Below are 22,133 nucleotides of genomic sequence, written 5' to 3' on the forward strand. Positions count from 1 at the left end.
AACTCATCCTCCCTGAAGGCAGGGACTGTATCTTGTTCACCGTGGAGGCCTCAGGACCTCGAGCAGTGTTGGGCACATACCTCCAGCTCGGTAAGGATTTGTTGAATAAATGAATAAACTGGCTCACGAACTTGTCTTTACCCTTGTGCGTTTCTTGAAACTCTTGAAATCAAGAGCTGTGTTGCCAAAGACTGCCCAGCTCCTTCAATGGTTGCAACCTGCCTGGATTTGATTCTATTTCTGGCCTTCCATCTCATGTCCCACCTTGGGCCTGGCACCCCTGTGAGCTGACCGGATGACACTGACCAGCCTGCTTGGCAAGGTCCTAAGAACTCTCAACCCCTGTAAGTCAGTCCCACGGCAGAACCCACACAGACCCTGCCCAGCTCTTAGCGACCACTTTGGGGCTCACAGATTTTTCCCTCTTCCAACAACTTTGCTGGGTTCCACATCGAGCCTGCCCGCCTGCATTTCCTGGTATCTATCTTTTTTCCTCTCTTCTTAAGAAGTTTTGCCGATGCTGGCACCTCTCCCGTGCTATTTGCTTTCTGCTTTGAGTTGGTAAAAAGCATAAAATCTGCCACAGACTCTATCACAGTGAATCATTCAGGGCCGTTAACCCAACTCCCGGGCGCTGACAAAGGAAGCTAGTCAGCATTTGTGCTGGGGCTCCAGCTGCTGCCACTACCTCTGCTTTGCCCACCTCCAGAAATGATAGGTGTCTGATGGCGACTCTGTACACGGGCACCACACATCATTTCTGCATTTGCAGTGTATAGAGTCGTATAAAAATAAAGGCTATTGACTGGCTGGCACCCCTTCCCAGAATAATGACTAAGCAAGCATGCTGTTAGCTCCCCGACCGCAGTTCTGTGTTCATGATAACACCGAGAAAAGATGAAAACTGCTATTCATCTGAGCCAAACAACAGAAAAATGCAAGCAGAGAATTGTTAGTGCTGGAAGAGGACACCAAAACAACTATTTTCTTCCCACCATGGCATTTCAGATTGATGACAAACACGGTACCCAGGCCCGGTGCCCAGGCAACATGGCTGGTTGAAGATCGAAGCAAGGGAAGGGCTCTGGCTCCATCGGGAGACTGACCTCCTGGCTGGGGGTGAGGCCGACTTCACGTGTCTGCGTGGGTGGGGCAGCAATGCAGAGCCGCTAAAAAGCTCAGCACCTGGAAGGAGGCAGAAACTGGATCCAAATTCCCACTGCTTAGTGGAGGCCAGCCCTCGAGCAAGCTGTCTAATATGTCTAAACCTCAGGTTCTAGTTCACAAAATCAGAAGGATGAGCATTTATGGAGAATGAACTAACCAGCCAGGCACTGTGCTAAATGCTTCCCATGCAAAACTCTCATTTTAATTCCCACAACAGCCCCAATGGGGTGCTGTGAGGACCGATTACGGTTTTGACCCTATGGTAGTTCCCACCCACCTTGGTTCAGTAACAAAGTGGAGATTTGGAAAGTGCTTGAGCATCAGGGCTTAACTTCTTGTTTCTCTTGGGACTCAGCAACCTCCACGTGGATGAACCCAGGAAAGTCTGCTGGAGGATAACACATCCCGTGGAGGAAAACCCCAAGGTCCTCAGCTGACTAGCCAGACCTGGGTGACTACAGACACTGCAGATGTGTGGGTGGGCACGAGGCACGCCCCGCCAAGCCCACCCGAGCCTCTCCCAGAAGAACCACCCAGCGGAACCCAGCCCAGGCTGCTCAACTACGGAAATGGGAGCTAAGTAGGAAGCTGTGGTGCTGAGCTGCTAAACTTTGAGGTGGTTTGTTACACAGTCTGCCCTTTGTATTCACAGGTTCGACACTGGTGGCTTCAACCGACTGTGGATGGAAAATACTGGGGAAAAAACTCCAGAAAGTTCCAGAAAGCAAAACTTGAATTTGCTGCACACTGGCAACTACTTACATAGCATTTACATTGTATTGTACAACTCTTTACATAGCATTTACGTTGTATGAGGTACTATAAGTAATCAGGAGATGATTTAAAGTATACGGGAGGATGTGTGTAGGTTATATGCAAATACGACACCATTTTATGTAAGGGACTTGAGCATCCGCAGATTTTGATATCCATGGACATTCTGAAACCAATCCCCTATAGATACTAAGGGACTATTGTCAGAGAGAGAGATACAGAGAGATACAGTTATCGCAGTTTTTAAATGAAGAAGCTAAAGTCACCATCCCCCGATTGGCCCCCATCCTCACTTGACCAAGGCTGGTGGACATTTCTGGGTCTTCCTGTCTGCATGGGGAACAGGGACCCATCTTCAATGCCCCTGGAGCATATGTCACAGCACCCAGGGTGGCCCCTGCCAAATGTGGAGGGAAGGGACACAGCCACCTCTGTCAAAGCTACCTGGTGTCTTCATCTTTCCTCTCCTCCAGAGCCAGGATTCACTGAACTGCCCTGGGTACACACACCATACAATGCACACACATACGCACCAACTTATGTGTGCACACACAGCAGTCACGTACGTGCACATATCCCAATGTGCACACACACACCCATGCACACACACATACCACAGCTGTGCACACACACAAATGCATATGCATACACACATAAAGCAAGCCATGTACACACACACACCAAGGCACATACACACACCCAGGCACACAGCTGTGCTACAGCCACACACACACACACGCTACAACCATGCCCACACACATACCACAGACGTGCACACACTCACACACGCAAACAACCACAGCATGTACACACACCTCACAACCGTGCACATACACCCAGGCACACACGCCCACACCACCACCGCCATAGCTTTGTAGAAACCCAGCAGGAAGAAAGAAAGGGGGAAGGAGGGCGGATTCCCCTATCTCCCAGCCTGAGGGGCCTGGGCCGACTGTTTTCAGTCTAGGGGGGGAAGGGGGCAGTTGAGAGAAACTGCAGATTCAGTCGCCATCCCAGGGCCCGTGCACCTGCGTCCCAAAGGTACCTGGAAAGCCACTGAGTTCCACCCGCTGGCCCTTCTCTGGGGGGGGGGGTGTGGTGGGCAGCGGGCCTTCAGAAAACCCTGATTCCCACCCCGCCGCTCCTCCGCTCTCCAGGCTGCGTGAGGATTAAGTGAGATGATGAATATAAAAGCGCGCGGTAAACTGTAAGGACGCTGTGCAAATGTTAGCGGCTCTGACGGAGAGATGTGAGGTGCCCAGAGGCCCGCTGACCCTTCGCAGCCCAGGGCCTGGCCGGCTGTGGGTGGGAAGCTGGGAAGTGGCTGAAGCTGCGGTCACCTGCACCGTGGGGATGCTGACATCGCCGGGGGTTAAGGGAGACGACACTGTGAAATCCCTCAGCTGCCCGAATGCCACGCCTGGGCTAGATGTTCATCTCATTTCTTAGCAAAGGCCTTCACACAGAGTAGAGTCCATTTTTACAATGTCCCTGGCATCCTCTTAGAACCCAAAAACGGTCGATCTCCTTCCTTCATGCTTTTTTTGGAACACCTCTTTCTCAAAGCGCTGTCCCTTTGAAGCCTAAGGTTCCATCATCTTTGACCCCCAAAGTATCAGAGAACTTCCTACAGATATGCACAGGAATCCCCTGTGGTGCTTGTTTCAAATGCAGATACCCTGGGCACTCCTGGGGAAATGGCAGTTCAGTTGGTCAAAAATGGGGCCCAGGCATCTACATTCTGAGCCAGGATCCCTCCTCCACCCTCTGCCCCCAGGCCTGCAGTTCTGGTACAAATGATGCACCTGAGGACACACATCCAGGTGTGAATTTCCCTTCAGACACTTCAGCTCCCCTCCCCACCCCTGCCTGTCCCTCAGGGCAGGTGGGACAGTCTTCTAAGACAGATTGGCAGGTGGAAGTGAGACCTTCCACTCTGCCCCCTCCCTGACCCTCTATCTGTCTGGAGGGGAGAGAAAGGAGTACACAGAGGCAGGCAGGGGTTGAGCCTCCGACTGGAAGGGCGGGGGGATGAAGGATTCAGTGAGCTGGGGAATGAGACAAGAAATACTGGGGAATAAATACAGCAATAAAGGAGCTTCAGCTGGGAGCTACAGAGTGATTCTTATTGTTCAAATTATCTTTAAAACTTTTCATTTGAATCTGTTTAATAAGAGGAGGCTTACCCTAAGGAAGAGGTATTTTTTTAAATGTGACTTGGGAGCTGAATTGGAAAGAACGTTGCAACAAAGATATTAAAAAGGGGATTAAACCAAACCACCGGTGGCCCATCTCTGCAGGCTCCTACAGCCTGCGACATGGCTCCCAAAACCATAAAATTAAATTAAAAAGGGGGACACGGGACGTGGGATGTTAATCATGATTCATCTTCCCTTCACCGCTCATGGCTCCCGGTGTTAAGCAGAAGGAGGAAGGGCTATTCTGAATGGCTCCTGGTGTAGGGAAAGAGCTCTGGTCTTAAAGCTTCACCAGGTCCCTATCCTTATTCTGCCCCCTCCAAGCTGGATGACTCTGGGCAAGTTGCCTAACTTCTCTGAGCCCCAGCTTCCTCATCTGTAAAATGGGAATAATATTGACCATCAACTGGGAAGGGTTGCTAAGACAATGTGATAAACAGAAAATTGAAATACAGAGCCTGGCACATATTAGGTGCTCAAGAAAATGTTAGTTCCCTTCTTAAGCTCAAGGCAGAAGGAGGAAAAGACCTTGCAATGTCTTGGCTTCCTGATATCCCGTCCCTACGTCACTCAATGCTTCCTCTGATGATTGTGACCTCTGGTTTGGATCCTGGCAACCTCTGGGCCTCACTCTCCTTGCAGTGGCATTTTTATGGTTCATCCATCATTCACTTACTCATTCATTCATACACACTGCATTGCCACTGAGTGCCAGGAACTCGGCTGGGCGCTGGGGAGACAATGATGAGTAAGACATGGCCCTTGCCCTTAAGAAGCCGTGGTCAGGTGGGGGAAGAAAGACTGTTGCCACCAGCAGCGTACAATACATGCCAGATGACCACCTCATCAGAAACCCTATGCCAGAATGGCGTTGACACATCCCACTGGGACTTTGTGTCCTCTCCTCTGGCCAACGGTCAACACAAGAGCTGGTTATAAACTGACTCTTCCATTCTATTACCTGCATATAAAGACCCCTACCATTGGGTCCTCAGAGCTAAGGAAGGATTTATCTCTCCTGATGATCTCTCCTGCTTTCTCTTCTTAGATGATATGAGTTATAGAAACTAACTGGTATATTCCCACTTTTTGCCCCAGCTGCCAAGAGTCTCAAAGCAACATGCTGGCCTCCACTGAATACTTTTCCTTAGCTTAGCTTTTCTGGTATATAAGTCTCCTCTCCCCATACCATTCTTGATTACTTAACTCTTGTCATTTTGTCCTTGATAGTAATGATAATAGGGTGATGATGAAGATGATGAACTTGAAGTCCTTATTTTCTGCCAGGTGCTGTATGAACTTTGCACACATTCTTTCATTAACCTCCACAACAGTCCTTTAGGGTGGTCACTATGACTTTTTCCATCTTTCAGATGAGGAGAATGGGGCACAGAAAGTTTGAGCAACTTGGTGACAGCTAGGAAGTATACTGGGATACTCTTTATTTTATTGTTATCTGAGCCACCTTTAAACTCTTAGGAAAGAGACGGGATATAATTGTTTATTTAAATTTTAAAAAAGGAACGTGGAAGAGGGAGGAAGGAGAAATGTTCAATGGGGTGAGCAGTGAAAATTTTACAGAATGATACACTAATTCCAGGTCTTTAAGGATGGGTAAGATTTCAGTAGACGGAGAGAGATGGAAGAAAGGCATTCCTGGTAGTGAAATAACCTGAGCAAAGGTAAGGGAATGTGAGCCTGCTTGTGGCGCATCCTGGTTTACAGAGAGTCTGGAGAAGAGCAGCCAGGTGTGCACCTAGAGATGTGGGTAGGGCCAACTACAGAGACTCTTTTCAAGACCAGGTCAGGGGGTTCAGAAGACAATGAGGAAGCCGTGGAAGATGCCTGAGCAGTGCTGTTGATGTGCTTCAGGAAGACGAAGCTGGTAAAGGGCGAAGGACATCCAAGAGGGAAAGGAACCAGGCACAGTAAGATGAGCCGATCTGAAAATGGCAGAAGAGAGACCTGCAGGGAAGCAAGGAATCAAAAACCATCATGAAGGCAACTGACAGATGTGTAAGGAGACTGGCGGAGAGAAGGGTCAAGGGCCTTGAACCTCTATCTGCAGCACTATTTGTGCACTAATTCACTTGACAACCGGGATGGAGGATGTATTGATGTCAACGTGATTGGGGTCATAGTAGTGGCTGAGACCCAGCCCTGGGAAGCTTAAGGGAAGGGGACACTTAAGTGTCCATGAGAAAAGGATTCCAACCTGGGCCCTGGGGTTTTCTGACATTCTAAAATGTCAAGGGATGTGAGGATGTGTTTCAGGCCAAAGGGTGTATGGCAGCTTCCCTCAGATTCTCAGAGAGGTTTGACCCCTCCAAGGGGAGAAAATGCTAGCCTGGAGTAAGCATTAGACTCCAAGGGTCTCCAGAACTGGCTTCTGCTCTAGGGCATCAGTTCGAGTTTCCACGTGTGAGTCTTGTCCTCATCACTCCCAACACTAGGTTTCAAGCTTTAAAAAAAATAAATTTTTTAATAAATAAAAGTGGGGATGTAGTCCAAGCAACTTTTCCAGAAAAGCAGGATTCATCCCATTTTTCCTGAGCTGGGTCTTGAGAAGAAAGCCTCCAGAAAGAGTCCTGTAAGCGCAGGGAAGGACGGGAAGCTCCCTGGGGTGATGGGAAATCGCGTGGGGGTGGATGAGAGCGGAAAGGTGGCTCTCTTACTGTTTTAATAACTGTAGCAACAAAGGACTGGTTTGTTGGGAGAACAGTTCAAACAAGGCAACACGTTGGGTTCCAAGTCCCAGTGGCTCTCCTGCCTGGGGGACTGGCCGATGGGTGCAAACAGTGAAAATTTAGTGGAGCAAGTGCAAAACAGCCCTCGTCCTTCATGCGACAGATAATACCTCAGAAGGCTGCCAGTCAGGAAATCATTTCTGTTTTTTAAATGCTTAAATGGATTTCCTTTCTTTCTGTAGACTTATCCTCCTACTTGGGTCTGGCTCAGGATGACCTTCCAGCTCGCCTCCCCCAGCCTCCTCCAGAAAGCCTTCCCTGAGCTCCAAGCCCAGGTCACATGTCCCCTCGGTGTGCTCCCACAGCACTGGCACTTCATCCGGACATTTATCCTAATATGTTGTGATCTGCCCTCCTCAAGACACTGAAGGTCCAGGTAGGAGCTCAGAGACTGTCCCCATCTTTTTCACCACTGTATTGCTTTCACACTTTGCCAGGCATGCACAATAAATATTTGTTGAACATCATTGCTGTCACATGGATCTGTGTCCGTCCCACCCACTAAACTGGTAGCTCTCAGAGAGATGGGCTTCTGTCCTACTTATCTCTGTATCCCTGGGACCCAGCACAGGGCCTGCCACCCAGAAGGCAACTGTGAATGTCTGTTGAATGAATCCATAAATGAGGGAATGAACAAATGCCATTTCACAGTCAGGGCAATGGAGTCAACAGCAAATCCAAAACCCCCATTCTAAGGCTGTGAAGTTTTAGCAACAGGGGGATTGAATGAATAGGTAATCCTAGAATATGAGTCAGTAAGTGGCTTTCCACAATTCTCTCAGCCCAAATTTAAGACTAATTAAAAGATAACTGAACAAGATTCTGGAGTTTAATTGACACTAGACAGAACTACTGATTTCTCCCCCATAGCCCATTTCTCCCCATTTCTTCCCCACCTCAACAAATGCACCACCGTCCAACCAGCGCTCAAGCCAAAAACCTCAATTCAGCTTTGATGTCTCTATCTGTGTGCCCCAAACCATCTGCAGGCTCTTTTGACTCCTCTCAAAATAGACGCCGAATCCCCCACTTTTTCCATTTTCACTGCAATCACTCTGGTCTAGCCACCATCACCATCGTGCTCATCTGGACTATTGTAGCATCCTCCCAGAGGTCTCCCAACTTGCTCTCTCACCTGTCTAACAAACCATCTCCACATAGCAGCTGGAGACATCTTTAAAAACTAGTGAATGGGGCTTCCCTGGTGGTGCAGTGGTTGAGAGTCTGCCTGTCAATGCAGGGGACACAGGTTCAAGCCCTGGTCTGGGAAGATCCCACATGCCACGGAGCAACTAGGCCCGTGAGCCACAACTACTGAGCCTGCGCGTCTGGAGCTTGTGCTCCACAACAAGAGAGGCCGCGATAGTGAGAGGCCCACGCACCGCGATGAAGGGTGGCCCCCCACTTGCCACAACTAGAGAAAGCCCTCGCACAGAAACGAAGACCCAACACAGCCAAAAATAAATAAATTTAAAAAATAATAATAATAATAAAAATAAAGGAATTCCTTTAAAAACAAAAAACAAAAACAAAACAAAACAAAAAAAAACTAGTGAATGTGATCGTGTTACACCCCCTTCCTAAAAACCTCCAAAGGTCTCCCATAACATGGAGAATCAAATGTGAACTCCCTACTGTGGTCCTCTAGGCCTTCTGAGACCTTGCCTGACTGTGTCTGGTATCACCCTGTGCCACGTCGCATCACTCACAACACCCCAGCCGCGTTGTCCCTCTCCAAACCCACTCACATCTCAGAGTCTCTGTGGTTTCTCTCCTTTCTGCCTGGACATCCTTCCTTAGATCTTCACCTGACTGGCTCCTTCTTGGCGTCCAGGTCTCAGCTCAAATGACCGCCTCTACTCAGAGAGTCCTTCCCTGACCACCCCGTCTAAAGGAGGTCCCCCTAGTACTTTAGTCAGTTTTATTTCCATCAGAGCACTCTCTGCTAGCTGAAATTATTTGGTTTATTTTTATGTGTTTATTATTGGTTTCTTCCAACTAGAATACCAGTTCTTTTCCCATTCTAAAGTTATCATACTCTTCTATTTACTTATTTTCTGTTTCTCTCCCCTACTTGAATGTAAGCTCTAGGAAGGCAGGACCTCATCTGGTTTACAGCTCTATTCCACTAGCTCTTAGCACAGAGCCAGGCACATAGTAGATGCTTAATAAATACTTGTTGAATGAATAAATGAATGAATGAATGAATGAATGAACTCAAAATGTGTCCATAGGCTGAAGTTGCCTTGTGGAGAAAAGTGAATGTGGTGTTAATTGCCATTAACAGGAATACAGAATATAGATGGGGAGAATCCAATCTGCTTGGATTGGATCACACCTGGATTATTGTACTTGGTTCTTGTTGCTGCACTGCCCCAGGGACCAGCAGTGTGGGCAAGAAACTGACCAAGGTGGTACATGAAGGGAAACTTAGAAAAACAGAGATACTCAGCTTGTGAAAACAAGAAATCCTAGGAGGAGTGTTGTTGCCATCTTTTAATATCTAAAGGGTTATTAAGAGGAAGGCGGGGATAGATTTGGTTTGGAGCCCTAAGGGCAGAATCCAGATCAATGGGTATTAGTTTGATAGAGACAGATTTCAGCACAGGAAGAAAATGGTTTTTTGACAGTCAGGGTTCATAGCAAAGGAAGGAGCTACCTTAGGAAGTGGTGAGCTCTGCATCTAAGAAAGTGTACAAGTGGATAACCACTTGGCAAGGATGTCGAGGAAGGGATTCAAGCAGCAGAAGATAGCCTTCAAGATCCCTTTCAAACTTGAAATGTCTGGGTTTCTATGATATATGGGGACAAAGCAAAAAAAAAAATCTGGCTAACAAGAGTTCTAGAGCTTACTTATCTACCTGCCCTGATAGCAGTTAGCATCTCCAAAACCCAAACTGGGTTTACAAAATTAAACAGTAGGCAGATTAGCTGAGAGGTTATCTTGTGGGCCTGAAGCCATCCCACAAATACGCTGGACAGCTCCCTGGATTTGAAATCTGTTATCTATGTGTTATCACTCAGAACTTGGGACTGCCGAATATTTTGACTCTCCAAAAAGATGCCTTAATTTCTAGGAGAAGGCAGCCAACTCTATCACGTAGTGGCTAAGATGGTCCTGGGTTTGTTTCCTGAAACTCCACCACTTCCTAACTGTAGGACCTCGGACAAAGAAATGAACCCCACCAAACCTGTTACCTCATCTGTAAAAAGGATCTGATTGAAAAATAGGGGAGGGAGGAATTGAAACAAGAATGGCCCAAAGTTAATAATTAATGAAGCTGATTGACAGACATTCATTATACTATTTTATGTGTTTGAACATTTGCATAACAAACAGTAAAAAGAGGGGGAGTTTAAAATAGTACCCACTTCATGTAATAATTGTAGGGCTTAAGGAAATCATCATCATCATTATTACAAGGAATTTTTACAAATCCTAGTTATTACCGGGAATGTTTAAATATCCCATTTAATCATCCCAACAACCCGATGAAATGCGTAGTAATCATCTCCACTTGGCAGATGAGGAAACTGAAGCTCACATAAATTAAACAAATCCCACAGCTGGCACAGGGCTGAAATGCGATCTGAAACCAGAGTTATCTGATTCCACTACTGCAGCTGCCTTTATTTCAAGAACAGCTCACTGTGTTCTACTTGGTTGATATCTGCACGATTATGATATCATTTATTCATCTAAGGCAATGGTTTCCTAGCTCTTTTCTCATAGCAGAACCCTTTTTTCAAATGCAGCCTTTACTCAGAACTTCAGTAAGTAAAAACCCATAAAAGCTGAACAGCTCTGGCTGATGTGGGGATCGGGACCCAGCAACAAGGACACTTGACCCCAGGGTTGCCCCTGAAGCACCCTAAGGTCTATGAGCATCATGTGAAAACCCCAGATTGAAGGCAACAAAAACAACAACCAAAACCCCTGAACCCTGAGAACTGCATTTAGGGACAGCCTCACTGGAATAATGTAGCTTTCAGTTTCCTGTCCCCATTACATTTGATCCTCATTATCAACTCTGAGATGGACAAGGCAGGGCATATCATTCTCCATTTGCAGATGAGAAAATTAAGGCCAAATGGAGTTAAGCGACTGGCCAAAGGTGTGCCAGTTCAGTTTTCGGCCAAGTGCAGACTGGAAGTAGAGTCTGTTTCCATTAACTCCGTGTGACCTGGCAGAGAGGGTGCAATCTACTGGAAATTGCCACTGACCCTTGGTCCACAAAGTGGCCAATCAGCTCCTTGGCCATTGAGAGCTGAGCAGAGCCCCACAGGCCCCCTCCAAGGCCCTGTCCCAGAGCAGATGGCAGTGGGCAGGGGAGAGGGTCTCAGTGCCACCGGAGGGCAGGACAGCAGGATTTTGGCTGTAGACGGGCCATTCCCATCCCAGCCGTGTACTGCTGAGCAGGGGGCAGGGTAGGCAATAACAGCCAAAGTGCCTTTCGCCTTCATGTATAGCAAGTAAATAAGCCCAAAAAGGGTCAGCATGGAGTGCAGAACTGGGGAGCAGTTACGCTTTGCCTTTCTTAGCTCTTGCGTAGAAATCCCTGAAACCAGACTCAGCTCATAATTGCCTGAAGGGTTCCCCCACTCCAGAGCATCTCTGAGCTGAGCTGGAGCATGTGTTGGAAGAGGCAACACTTAATTATCACTTAGTCTTTAATTAGCACTTAATTATTAACACTTAATCCATCTGTAAAATGGGGACGCGAATACCTGCCTCATAGGGACTCTGGGAGGATTAATTAATGTTTGCAGCCCACTTTGAAGATGCAAAGCAGTAAACAAGTGTTCAATGGTGGCATTAATAACTCGCCGGATTTACTCGCTTTTCCTAACAAGGTTCTTTCTTCTTCTCTGTTCCTCCCTCTCCTTTCTAATATTCGTCCCCAACAACATCTACCCAACTTTGCCCTGGTGGAGAAACTTTTAGCTCTGTGTTTCCCAGACACAGGATATCCCATCCAGGAAATGGGCTATTTACAGCCATCTTCCTGCACTTTAATTTTCTATTATGTCCTCTGAATATGTCAGTGCCTTCCCAGTAAATATTTTGATGTGCGCTCTCGCAGCGGCTTCTGTGGAGGCTGAATGGGACAGCTGCTCCCTGTATTAGGGAATTCCAGATGTGGTTTAAAACCATCAGACTCATCTGTGCCAATGCCTAGCCTTTGAGGGCGGCAGGGGAGAAGGATCTTCTAGTTGCCTCTGGGGAAAGCCACGGACTTCTAGCCTTCAGCCCTGGCTAGGGTGGTTTTTCAAGGTCCTCAGATCTACATTGGAGTTGCCAATGCCTTTAGACAAGAAATGTCCCCTGAGTGGGCTGGTACAGAGGCAGTAGAAATACAGCCTGGTCTGGCCCTTCACTCAGGTAACTTCAGGATCCCAATCAACGCTCCTACTGGACAGAGGACCATGGTGGGTGAAGGAAAAGTACACAGCCTTTAGGGTTTAGCCAGACTGAACAACAGGTCAAAACACTCCCCCAGAGGGTTAGACCTCATCTCCTCCCCCCTCCCTTGGGTCACGTAAGGGGACACTCACTCTTCTTGAAAGCTGAGGCCATTGTCTCTTGGGGTGCCAGCCATGGGGGCAGAGAGCTGCTCCTTGGAGGTCCTGGGCTGCAAGGCCTCGGGCAGGCCCTGAACTCTCTTCCAGATTTCATGGCAAGTCTTGTCTAAGCTGTCTTGGGGTGTGTCCTGGTGGATCCAGATGTACCTGGGGAATGGGCCCAGGGCGGAGGGGCGCTTGGCCACCAGGGCTGAGGACAAAGCCAGCCCATTCCCACTGGCCATCCTCTTCCTCTCTTTCCGGAAGCCCCTTTGTCCACCCAGGGCTCGAAGACAGGGGGACCGTCCACCACCACCCCTCATTCACCAGAAAGGGAGATGAGGATGGGGCAGAAGGAGGTCAGTTCTGTCTAGCTGTTGGTCCAGCAAGGTGACTATGTTCAGAGGCCTTCGATTTGTGCGTAAGTGATGGATGGAGGACAGCTTTCTTTTGGGGAGGGGGTACTTATTTTGATTTGTTTTTATTTGCTCTTTCTTGACTTTTGCCCCCCTCCCCTTCTCCCTTAGAAGAAAATATTTAAAAGTCAACAAAAACCAGTAGCTTAGTAACCGTAGAATCCCCCTGAGCTCAGGAACCAGGCACCTGGGGGGGCAGAATGACATCTGGGAACAGCTGCAAGGGGAGGGCTGGCTCTCCCCCCAGTCCCTGGCACTCTCCCGTTGCCACCGGCCCCTGACTCCTGGCAGCGCCCGGGGCTCAGCCCATCATCGCTCGCTAAGCCTGGGGGATGACCTGGTGAGGGCCTGGCACACTGCTAGGCACCGGGCTCCGGGATCCTGCCATCGGTTTCTCACTGGGCCTTCCCAGGGACCCCGCGCCCACCGAGAGCCAAGGGCCCCCGCCCGGCCGAGCCCCGCCTTGCTCGCCCCAACTCCCCCTCCAGTCCCCCTCTCCTGGCCGCTCCACCGCCCACAGGAACGGTCCCGAGTGCCCAGCGCCCGCCCCGGCGCCCCCAGCAGACACCTGCCACGGTCCCCTCCCTGGGCTGCGGGGTGGACCGGGGAAGGGTCCCAACGCCTTAAAAGGGCGCTGTCTCCGCGGGGGGCTGGGGCCGATTTGCAGGGCCGGTGGCTCCCACCCGCTTCCCGTCCAGCGCTGGAATTCCTCGCTGGGTTTCAAACGCAACGGCTCGGTGCGCGCGGCGCCCTGCGTTCGGTCTGTGCCCCAGGCCCTCCGGTGGGGTGGGGGCGGGGGCCAGAGGACCCCAGAGCGCTTTCCCCCATTAGAGGTCAAGGGCACCGTGCCCCGGCTCGCCCCGCCGCCGCGGGCTCCTCCGTACCCACCTGGATGCCTGCCGGTCCCTGCCCGGGGATCACTGATTTCACCCCTAACTGCCCTTTGACCAGGGCGCTTACCATGTGCCAAGCGCTCGGCTTTGAAGTTAGTACCGTTATGTATTATTGTTCTACATTTGAGGAAACCGAGTCTCAAAGTCCTAAAGGGGTGTGTCCAAGGCCCACTAGGAAGCGGGGAGCTGGGCTCCAAACCCAGGCACCCCAGGCTACCGATACAGACTGGTTTCTCCAGCTCTGGGCTCAGCGGTCCCCAGGGTGGGCGGAGGTGCCGAGAGAAGGTCTAAGCTAACTGCTTGCTGCTCAGTGGGCTCCGCCCCACACTGGAGGGGCTTCCTTAAACTCGGAACCAACATGGGACCTCCGTCTGCCCGGGACTCTCTGGCCCCAGGAGTCAATGGTTGTTCCTCCAGTGTTTCCCCAGTAAAGGATGATCAAGAGGACGGACGGGAAAGAAGAAAGAAGCCTGGACGCGAATAGACGAGATGGCAGCCTGTTCATGTAGGGTTGAACCCTGACACTGCCCCTTACTAGCTGTGTGACCCTAACAACTGTCTTCACTTCTCCCATCCTTCATTCATTCCCCAGATACTGATGAGCCCTCCTCTGTGCCGGTGAGTTGCGGGACAGTGAGAAAGCATGAAGGTGAGCGAAACTGGCATGGTCCCTGCTCTCATGGACCCTATATTCTCTCGTGGAGGGAGATAGATCGCCAAGTAGCAGAGCAAGTAAATAAGTAATAATTACAGATGAAATAAGGGCTCTGATGGAAACTAGCCAACAAAGTGAGGCAATGGGGAGAGAAGAGGTGGCAGCATCAGATGACCATGCAGGCAGCCCACTTAGAGTAGGTAAGGTAACATTGGAGATGAAGCAGAAGGATGAGAGGGATGCTTTTTTGTAAAATGGTGTTAAAAATTCTTAGGAAGGGGCTTCCCTGGTGGCGCAGTGGTTGAGAATCTGCCTGCCAATGCAGGGGACACGGGTTCGAGCCCTGGTCTGGGAAGATCCCACATGCCGCGGAGCAACTGGGCCCATGAGCCACAATTACTGAGCCTGCGTGTCTGGAGCCTGTGCTCCGCAACAAGAGAGGCCGCGACAGTGAGAGGCCCGCGCACCGCGATGAAGAGTGGCCCCTGCTTGCCGCAACTAGAGAAAAGCCCTCGCACAGAAACGAAGACCCAACACAGCCAAAAATAAATAAACAAATAAATAAAAAATTTAAAAAAAAATTATTAGGAAGATCACGTTTCCGGTACATAGTAGGCACTTCATAAATCTGTGTTGGATGAATTCATGGCATACTGTATGGAGTGCCTGGCATACCATAGGTGCCCAATACACAACCTTGCTCTTTACAGAGGGCCTGAGTTCCTGGAAATGTTGACTCTAAATTTTGAAATCCGAGCTGGATTCCCCTTTGATTTTCATTATAAAATTGAAGATGTGTTCCTTTGGGGAAAATTCTGAGGACCTAGACTGAATAAAATTATAGTTAAGAATGTAGAAAACCTTTTAAGATAGTGCATTTAAAAGGAAAAGTGATCACTTCTGATGAAATATTAATAGTTCTGAAAATGTCACTCAGTGTTTGTGCTGCTTGGCATTTGGTTGGCTAACACCTATGCTTAGAGCAGAACACCGACGACCCTGTACTGCCCAGGCCACAGGATTCTGGAAAGTTAGCCAGCTCACTCATTCCTTCTGTTCTTTCTTCCCTTCGGCAGGAGACTAGGCAACAGGGGCCAAGGACTGCAAAACAAAACAAAACAAAACACGAAATACACCAGGGATAGAGAACAAAGATAGGGGTGTGTTTCTTGGAACACAGAGCTGAGGTATCTAGAAGAGTCTGCAAAAAACTTAAGTGGCAAAAAGTATAGAGGTGTTTCAGAAAACTAAAAATAGAACTACCATATGACCCAGCAATTCCACTCCTGGATATATATCCAAAAAAACAAAAACACTAATTCAAAAAGATACATGCACCCTAATGTTCATAGCAGTATTATTTACAATTGCCAAGATATGGAAGCATCCTAGGTGTCCATCAACAGATGAATGGATAAAGAAGATATATATATATATATATATATATAATGGAATACTACTCAGCCATAAAAAAGAATGAAATTTTGCCATTTGCAGTAACATGGATGGACTTGGAAGGCATTTTGCTAAGTGAAATAAGTCAGAGGAAGAAAAATACTGTATGATATCTCTTATATGTGGAATCCAGAAAGCACAAATACAATGAACTAGTGAATATAACAAAAAAAGAAGCAAACTCAAAGATATAGAGAACAAACTAGTGGTTACCAGTGGGGAGATGGAAGGGGGGAGGGGCATTATAGGGGTAGAGGATTAAGAGATACAAACTATTAGGTATAAAATAAGCTATAATGGTCTATTATACAACACAGTGAATATAGCAAATACTTTATAATAACTATAAATGGAGTATAACTTTTAAAAATTGTGAATCACTATATTGTACTCCTGTAACTTATATAATATTATACATCAACTATGCTTTAATGAAAAATATGTAAGTGGAGTACTTAGAGCCAGTATAAACAAACCACATCTAATCTGGTAGCCACTAGCCACATGTGGCTATTTTAATTTTAATGTAAGTTATATTAAAATTTCAGTTCCTTAGTTACATTAGCCACATTTCAAGAACCACGTGTGGCTTGTGGCTACCATTTTGGACAGCACAGAGGACACTTTCATTATTGAAAAACACATAGACTCTAGAACCAGACTACCTGAGTTCAAATTCTGAGTTCATGTTTCCTGGCAATGTATCCTTATGCAAGTTGCTCTATGCCTTGGTGTATTAGCTTTCTAGAGCTGCCACAACCAAGTACCACAGACTGGGTGGCTTACTCAACAGAAATTTATTTCCTCACAGTTCTGGAGGCTAGAAGTCCAAGATCAAGGTGTTGGCAGGGTTGGTTCCTCCTGAGGTTCTCTCATCGGCTTATATACAGCTATCTTCTCCCTGTGTCTTCATACGGTCTTTGCTCTGTGCATATCTATGTCCTGATCTCCTCTTCTTATAAGAACACCAGTCATGTTGGGTTAGGACTCACCCTAAAGACCCGATTTTTACCTTAACCACTCTTTAAATGTCCTATCTCCAAATAGTACCTCACATTCTGAGGCACTAGGGGTTAAGACTTCAACATCTGAATTTGGAGGGACACCATGCAGCTCATAACACTTGGTCTCCTCCTCTGTAAAATGGGATGACAATAAAGAATATCTATTTTGTAGAATTATTGTAAATGTCCTATTACTACATAATTATTTAACAAATGGAAAGTCCCTAAAACAACACCTGGCACACAAGAGACACCTAAAAGTTCTGTATATTAGTTTCCTTGTTGATTACATTGAAGTGCATGCCACTGGAGTTTCTCAATAACAGCTTCTGTGCTACGTGTAGGGAGGGAGAACTTTAGCTGTACCGGGGAAATTTGCTTTGTGATGGAGGAATGGACTCGAATCATCAACTAAGCCTTTCTAGGCTTTGTCCGTTTTTTAGCACCAACCATGGCCAAAATTGTGCAAGGCACAGGGCTAGGAGATGAATAACACCTCTAGCCTACGCATTGTCACAGGAAGGGAGCAAAGCATTCCAGAAGTGCCTGCTACACAGCAGGTGTGGGAAAAACTGATATATTCTGTGCCCAGCACGTGAAATGGTGTCCAGGACCATTGGCTGCTTTGCTTCAAGCTCTAAAATAGGCAGGCACCGGGTTTCACTATTCTATCTTCAGCACCTGAACAGTGGGTTCAATTTGTGAACCCCTATTACCCTGAGCAGGTTGTTTCACCTCTTTATGCCTCAGTTTGCTCATCTGTGAAATAGGGATAATAAAATACTGACCTCATAGAATTGTTTTGTGGCAACTGAGATAATACACGAGCTGTGCTTTAGAATAGTGAGTCTGGCACATGCATCGTACCCAATGAATGTTAGCTATCATTATTTACGATTCTGGGATTCTTGCTTTTCTATTTGAAACCAGGAAAGCCTCAGGAGGAGACAACTCTCCCTACCTATTCTCCAGCCGAAGCCTCTCCTCACGTGGCTTCCATCACAGACACAAACACGGCTAGGATGGAGAACTCAGAAAGGTGGGCACGGCCTACGTTCTCTGGTGATTCACAGCTTACTCGTGGAGGCCCTGTCCATCCTCTAACATAGTTTCAACACCCAGCTCTCACCATAAATATCTCTTTTTGGCTGTAAAAGAAAATTGAAAGGTTTTTTTTGCCATTTTGCTTTTGCAAATTTTTGGTCATGAATAATTTATTTAATTTATGGTCAGCTATGATTTCTCACCAATCTTGGTGCCTACCTGGGAAATCTTGTGCGGTGAGAAAACTCCAACCTACCAATTGTTATCAGATGTAATGAAATTTTTATGACTACTAAATTCAACAGTTAATGAAGTTGACATAATGGCACATTTAGCATTTAATTAAATAGTTACTGATTTCAATGTTGCAGTTTTCTTCTTTGTATTGTGGAGCTAATAATAATAACACTTTCAGGCTTCAGACTTTTTGCAGGACCCTGAAAAGTACAGTGACATGATGCCTAAAGCGACATGTTGCCTAGAGTGGATTATGCCTAAAGGGTCAAACCGCCCAGAGGGAGCCCCATGCATAGGGAGACTGCAGGCAGGCTTCTTAAGGGACAAACCCCAGAACAGGAGGAAGAGAGGAGGGTGCAGCCATCTGTCACGTGAATGGGCCTCCCCTGGACGTTGTCCCAGGAACTGAACCTGACTTCAGAGCAGCCAGCCCTGGGAATTCCCTGGTGGTCCAGTGGTTAGGATTCTGGGCTTTCAGTGCCGGGGGCCTGGGTTCGATACCTGGTTGGGGAACTAAGATCCTGGAAGCCAAGCATCGAGGCCAAAAAAGAAAAAACAAAACAAAAACTAGAGTAGCCAGCCCTTTCCAGGACTTTGGAAAGGACACCAGAGGATTCTAGAAGCAAAGCTGTGGCTCTGGGATTCCTCTTTCCTGGCAGCACCATCAGCGATCCCTACCATTTCCACAGGGGATTTCATCCCTTATTATTGCCTCCAATCCTTGCCCATTTGTGAGGAGATTGTTAAGACCTTGGGCGGTGGCAGCAGACACACTTGAATTTGAATTCCTGCTCTGCTACTTACTGAAGGGTGGCTTTGCACATGCTCAGCTTCTCTGGCATTCCATCATCGGCAAAGGGATGGGAACACTAGACAGGTATGGAGGGGGAGAGTTTCAAAGGGGGACATCTATGGACGTTCTCAGCACAGTGCCTGGTGCACGGTGTGCCCTCCATAAAAGATACCGATTATTGTTGTTGTTATTAGCTATTAATGTAAAAACGGGGGCTGATGAGATCTCCATTTAAAGTTAGGGGAAAGGAAAGCCATAGTTGGCGGAGGAAAAGAATATGACTTGTCAGTGGTGGCCCAGTAAGGTGGCACCAGAGTTGGAATGCAATTGGTCTTCCGCTTCTGCCTTGGCCTTCCTGCCAGACCCCTGTCATGATAGGAGCCCCAAGAATCCCTGGAGAGGCTCTGTACGGGGTCCCTCTCAACTAGAAGCTTGGTGTTCTGCCCTTCCTTCCCTAACTTCCAGGCCTGGACGTTGGCCACCAGTATGCATTCATTTAAGATTTATACTAGAGATGATTTGAGGCAGCTTTCAGATTAAAAAGTAAAAATTACAGCATCGAAGGATAAAGCAAGAACTGACTCCATCTAAAGAAAGCAGAAAGAGTTGCTGCTTTCAGGTCCCTGAATTGGTCAGGAGGCATGGAGGTAATAAGGTAATAAAACTGGGTATCCCTGTTTGTCAGTTAAAGCAAAAACGGAAACATGTCGGAAGGCAGAGTTTTTATTTTCTGACAGCAGAGAATACACATCTTCATCTGCAGAGACAAGATGCTTCCTGGAAATAACCCCACGCATGAATTTATCATGAGTCCTTATATAATGGACACTGAGTGACATAGTGGGCAATATATTCAATTCTGTTTTCATAAAGACAGAAATGCCATTAAGCTGGTAGTTTCTCACATCAGGTTTCTCTGAAGACAGAGAACATAACATTAAATCATAACCCAGAGAAGGCATTTCTTTAAGGAATTCAGATAATGGAGTCTAGGAGAGACACCTTTGGGTCCATTCCACAAACATTACCGAGCACCTACTCAACCATCCATCTATCCATCCATCCATTCATCCAGCAAACATCTACTGAAGGCCCACCATGTACCAGGCACTCTGAATGGCACTGGTGAAGATTGCTTGTAAGAGCTGACGCCTGGACTGAGTTTTGAAGGACAAATAGGAGAAAACCAGACACAGAAGGAGGGGAGAGCGTTCCAGGCTGAGGGAGCAGCGTGCACAGAGGCCCAGGGGGAAGGGAGAGAGAAAGCACGGCTCATTTCAGGAGTGCAGGGGCCTCAGAATGGCTGGAGCGAGCGTGGTGGGTGGACAGTAGGGAGACAGGGGGCACAGGAGAGAGGGGCAGCCAGGGGCAGGAAGGGAGGGTCTAGCAGAGAACTTGGATTTCACTCTGTAGGCCATGGAGAAACATCCGGGGAAGGCAGGGAAGCTGTGAAATCAGGTTAGTGTTTTAAAAGAAAAGCGGCAAAAAGGAAGACATGTTGGATGGGACAAGAGCGGAGTTGGGGGCACCTGTTATGCGGCTGCTGTCAGAAACCCAGAAGAGAGATGTGGGGACCTGGCTAGGACCTGAGAGATGCGAAGGAGGCAGAATTTAGAGGACTTGGGAGCTGCCTGGATGTGGGGGCTGAGTGAGAGGGGAGGCCAGAATGATCCCCCAGGTTTCTGGCTCAGGAACTGGGTGGACGTGGAAACTGGTTCCTGAGATGGGGGACCGAGCAGAGGGGCAGGTTTTGGTGCCGGATCAGAAGTAGGTGAGTTCAGTTGTGAGCAGGCTGGGGCAGAGCATCCTGCAGGACATCTAAAAGCAGAGAATGCCAGACACCACACAGGCACTAGGGACTCAGGAGACCTCCAGGAGAAGATCTCTGCCGTAGGGAACTCCCCAGTCCACTGCGGGGGGAGCAAAAGAGAAAGCTGTCAATTACAGAGAGACTGGGGAATCGCAGAGCAGAGGTATGGTGCCCCTCCTGCCTGCCCTCCAGCACCCTGGACCGCTGGGAGCACTGCAGATTCTTCTTGCTGGGTCTACCTCCCTGCATTTGCCCACACTGCTTTCTTCCTGGAAGGTGCCACTTCTTACCTGCCCCTCTCCCCAGGCTGAGCTAGAAGCCCTTCTCATTTCCATAACATCCCGTAATTCTCCCAGAGTCATTATGCTTTGCTGTTTAACTCTTTTCTCAATAAACTATCCATAGCCTGAAGGCAAGGACCAACGGTCATGTCTTATTCTTCTTTATATTTGTTTCCTCAGCATAGCACAGAGCCTGGTGTGCAGATTAATGGGTTCAATACCATTGATTGTGGCTGCATTGTGGCTGCACAAATAAAAGAATGAGTGAGGAGTAAGCAAATGATACTGAAGAAAAAGCATGGAGGGGTGTACGAGGGTGTTGCTAGCTGCTGTAACACACCTCAATATTTTGGTGTCTTTTTGCTGTTAAAGGTTGTTTTTCACCTAACAGTCCAATTCAGGTGTCCCAAACTGGTGGGTGACTTTTCTCTACAGGGTGATTTGGGATCCAGGCTTCTTCCATCTCATGGCTCTGTCATCCCCTAGGGACCCCAAATGCTCTGTATCCAGCCAGCAAATGGAGGAATAAGGGTGGGAGGATTTTATGGGGTAAGCCTTGAAGTGACACACACACCACTTCGGCTTACATTCCTTGGGCTAGAACCCTTGTCTTATGGCTGCACCCAACTGCAAAGGGGGCTGGAAAGTGTAGTCCTGGCTAGGCAGCCACTTCTCAGTGATAAATCGGCACTATTGACATTTTTGGCCAAATAAACCTTTAGGGTGGAGGGGGGCTTCCCTGGGCATGTAAGGTGTTTAGCACCATCTCTACCCCCTAGATGCCAATAGCACCCTCCAGTGGTGACAACCAAAAATGTCTGTGGACACTGCCCAATGGCCCCTGGGGGCCAAATCACCCCTGGTGGAGAACCATTGCTCGATACAATGGAAGGGGAGGCGTACCGTTCTGATGTCCAGCTAGCTGGCCATGCTGCAAAGGGCATCTAACTAAGCAGAGGGTGTGTGTTGCGGGTGCTGGTTAGGAGAAGCTACCTGAAGGAGGTGACACTTGAACTGAGTGATTAGGAATCATCTCCTCTGCACAGTGAGAGAAGGAATGGTATTGCACTCAGAGGAAGCAGCGTGAGTGAAGGCGT

The 22,133-nt window shown here is 48.0% G+C and overlaps 1 protein-coding gene across 1 annotated transcript in view; it reads right to left on the reverse strand.

The window, feature by feature from the left end:
- The window catches only part of C3H1orf94 (chromosome 3 C1orf94 homolog), a 36,033-nt gene extending 23,262 nt beyond the window's left edge, over positions 1-12,771 (reverse strand). The window contains exon 1 of the mRNA XM_061184518.1: positions 12,443-12,771. Coding sequence (XP_061040501.1) covers positions 12,443-12,771 — 329 coding nt within the window. The remainder of the gene's footprint in view (positions 1-12,442) is intronic.
- Positions 12,772-22,133: the final 9,362 nt, after the last annotated feature.

The sequence above is a fragment of the Eubalaena glacialis genome, chromosome 3 (assembly GCF_028564815.1).
Source record: "Eubalaena glacialis isolate mEubGla1 chromosome 3, mEubGla1.1.hap2.+ XY, whole genome shotgun sequence".
NCBI lineage: Eukaryota > Metazoa > Chordata > Mammalia > Artiodactyla > Balaenidae > Eubalaena > Eubalaena glacialis.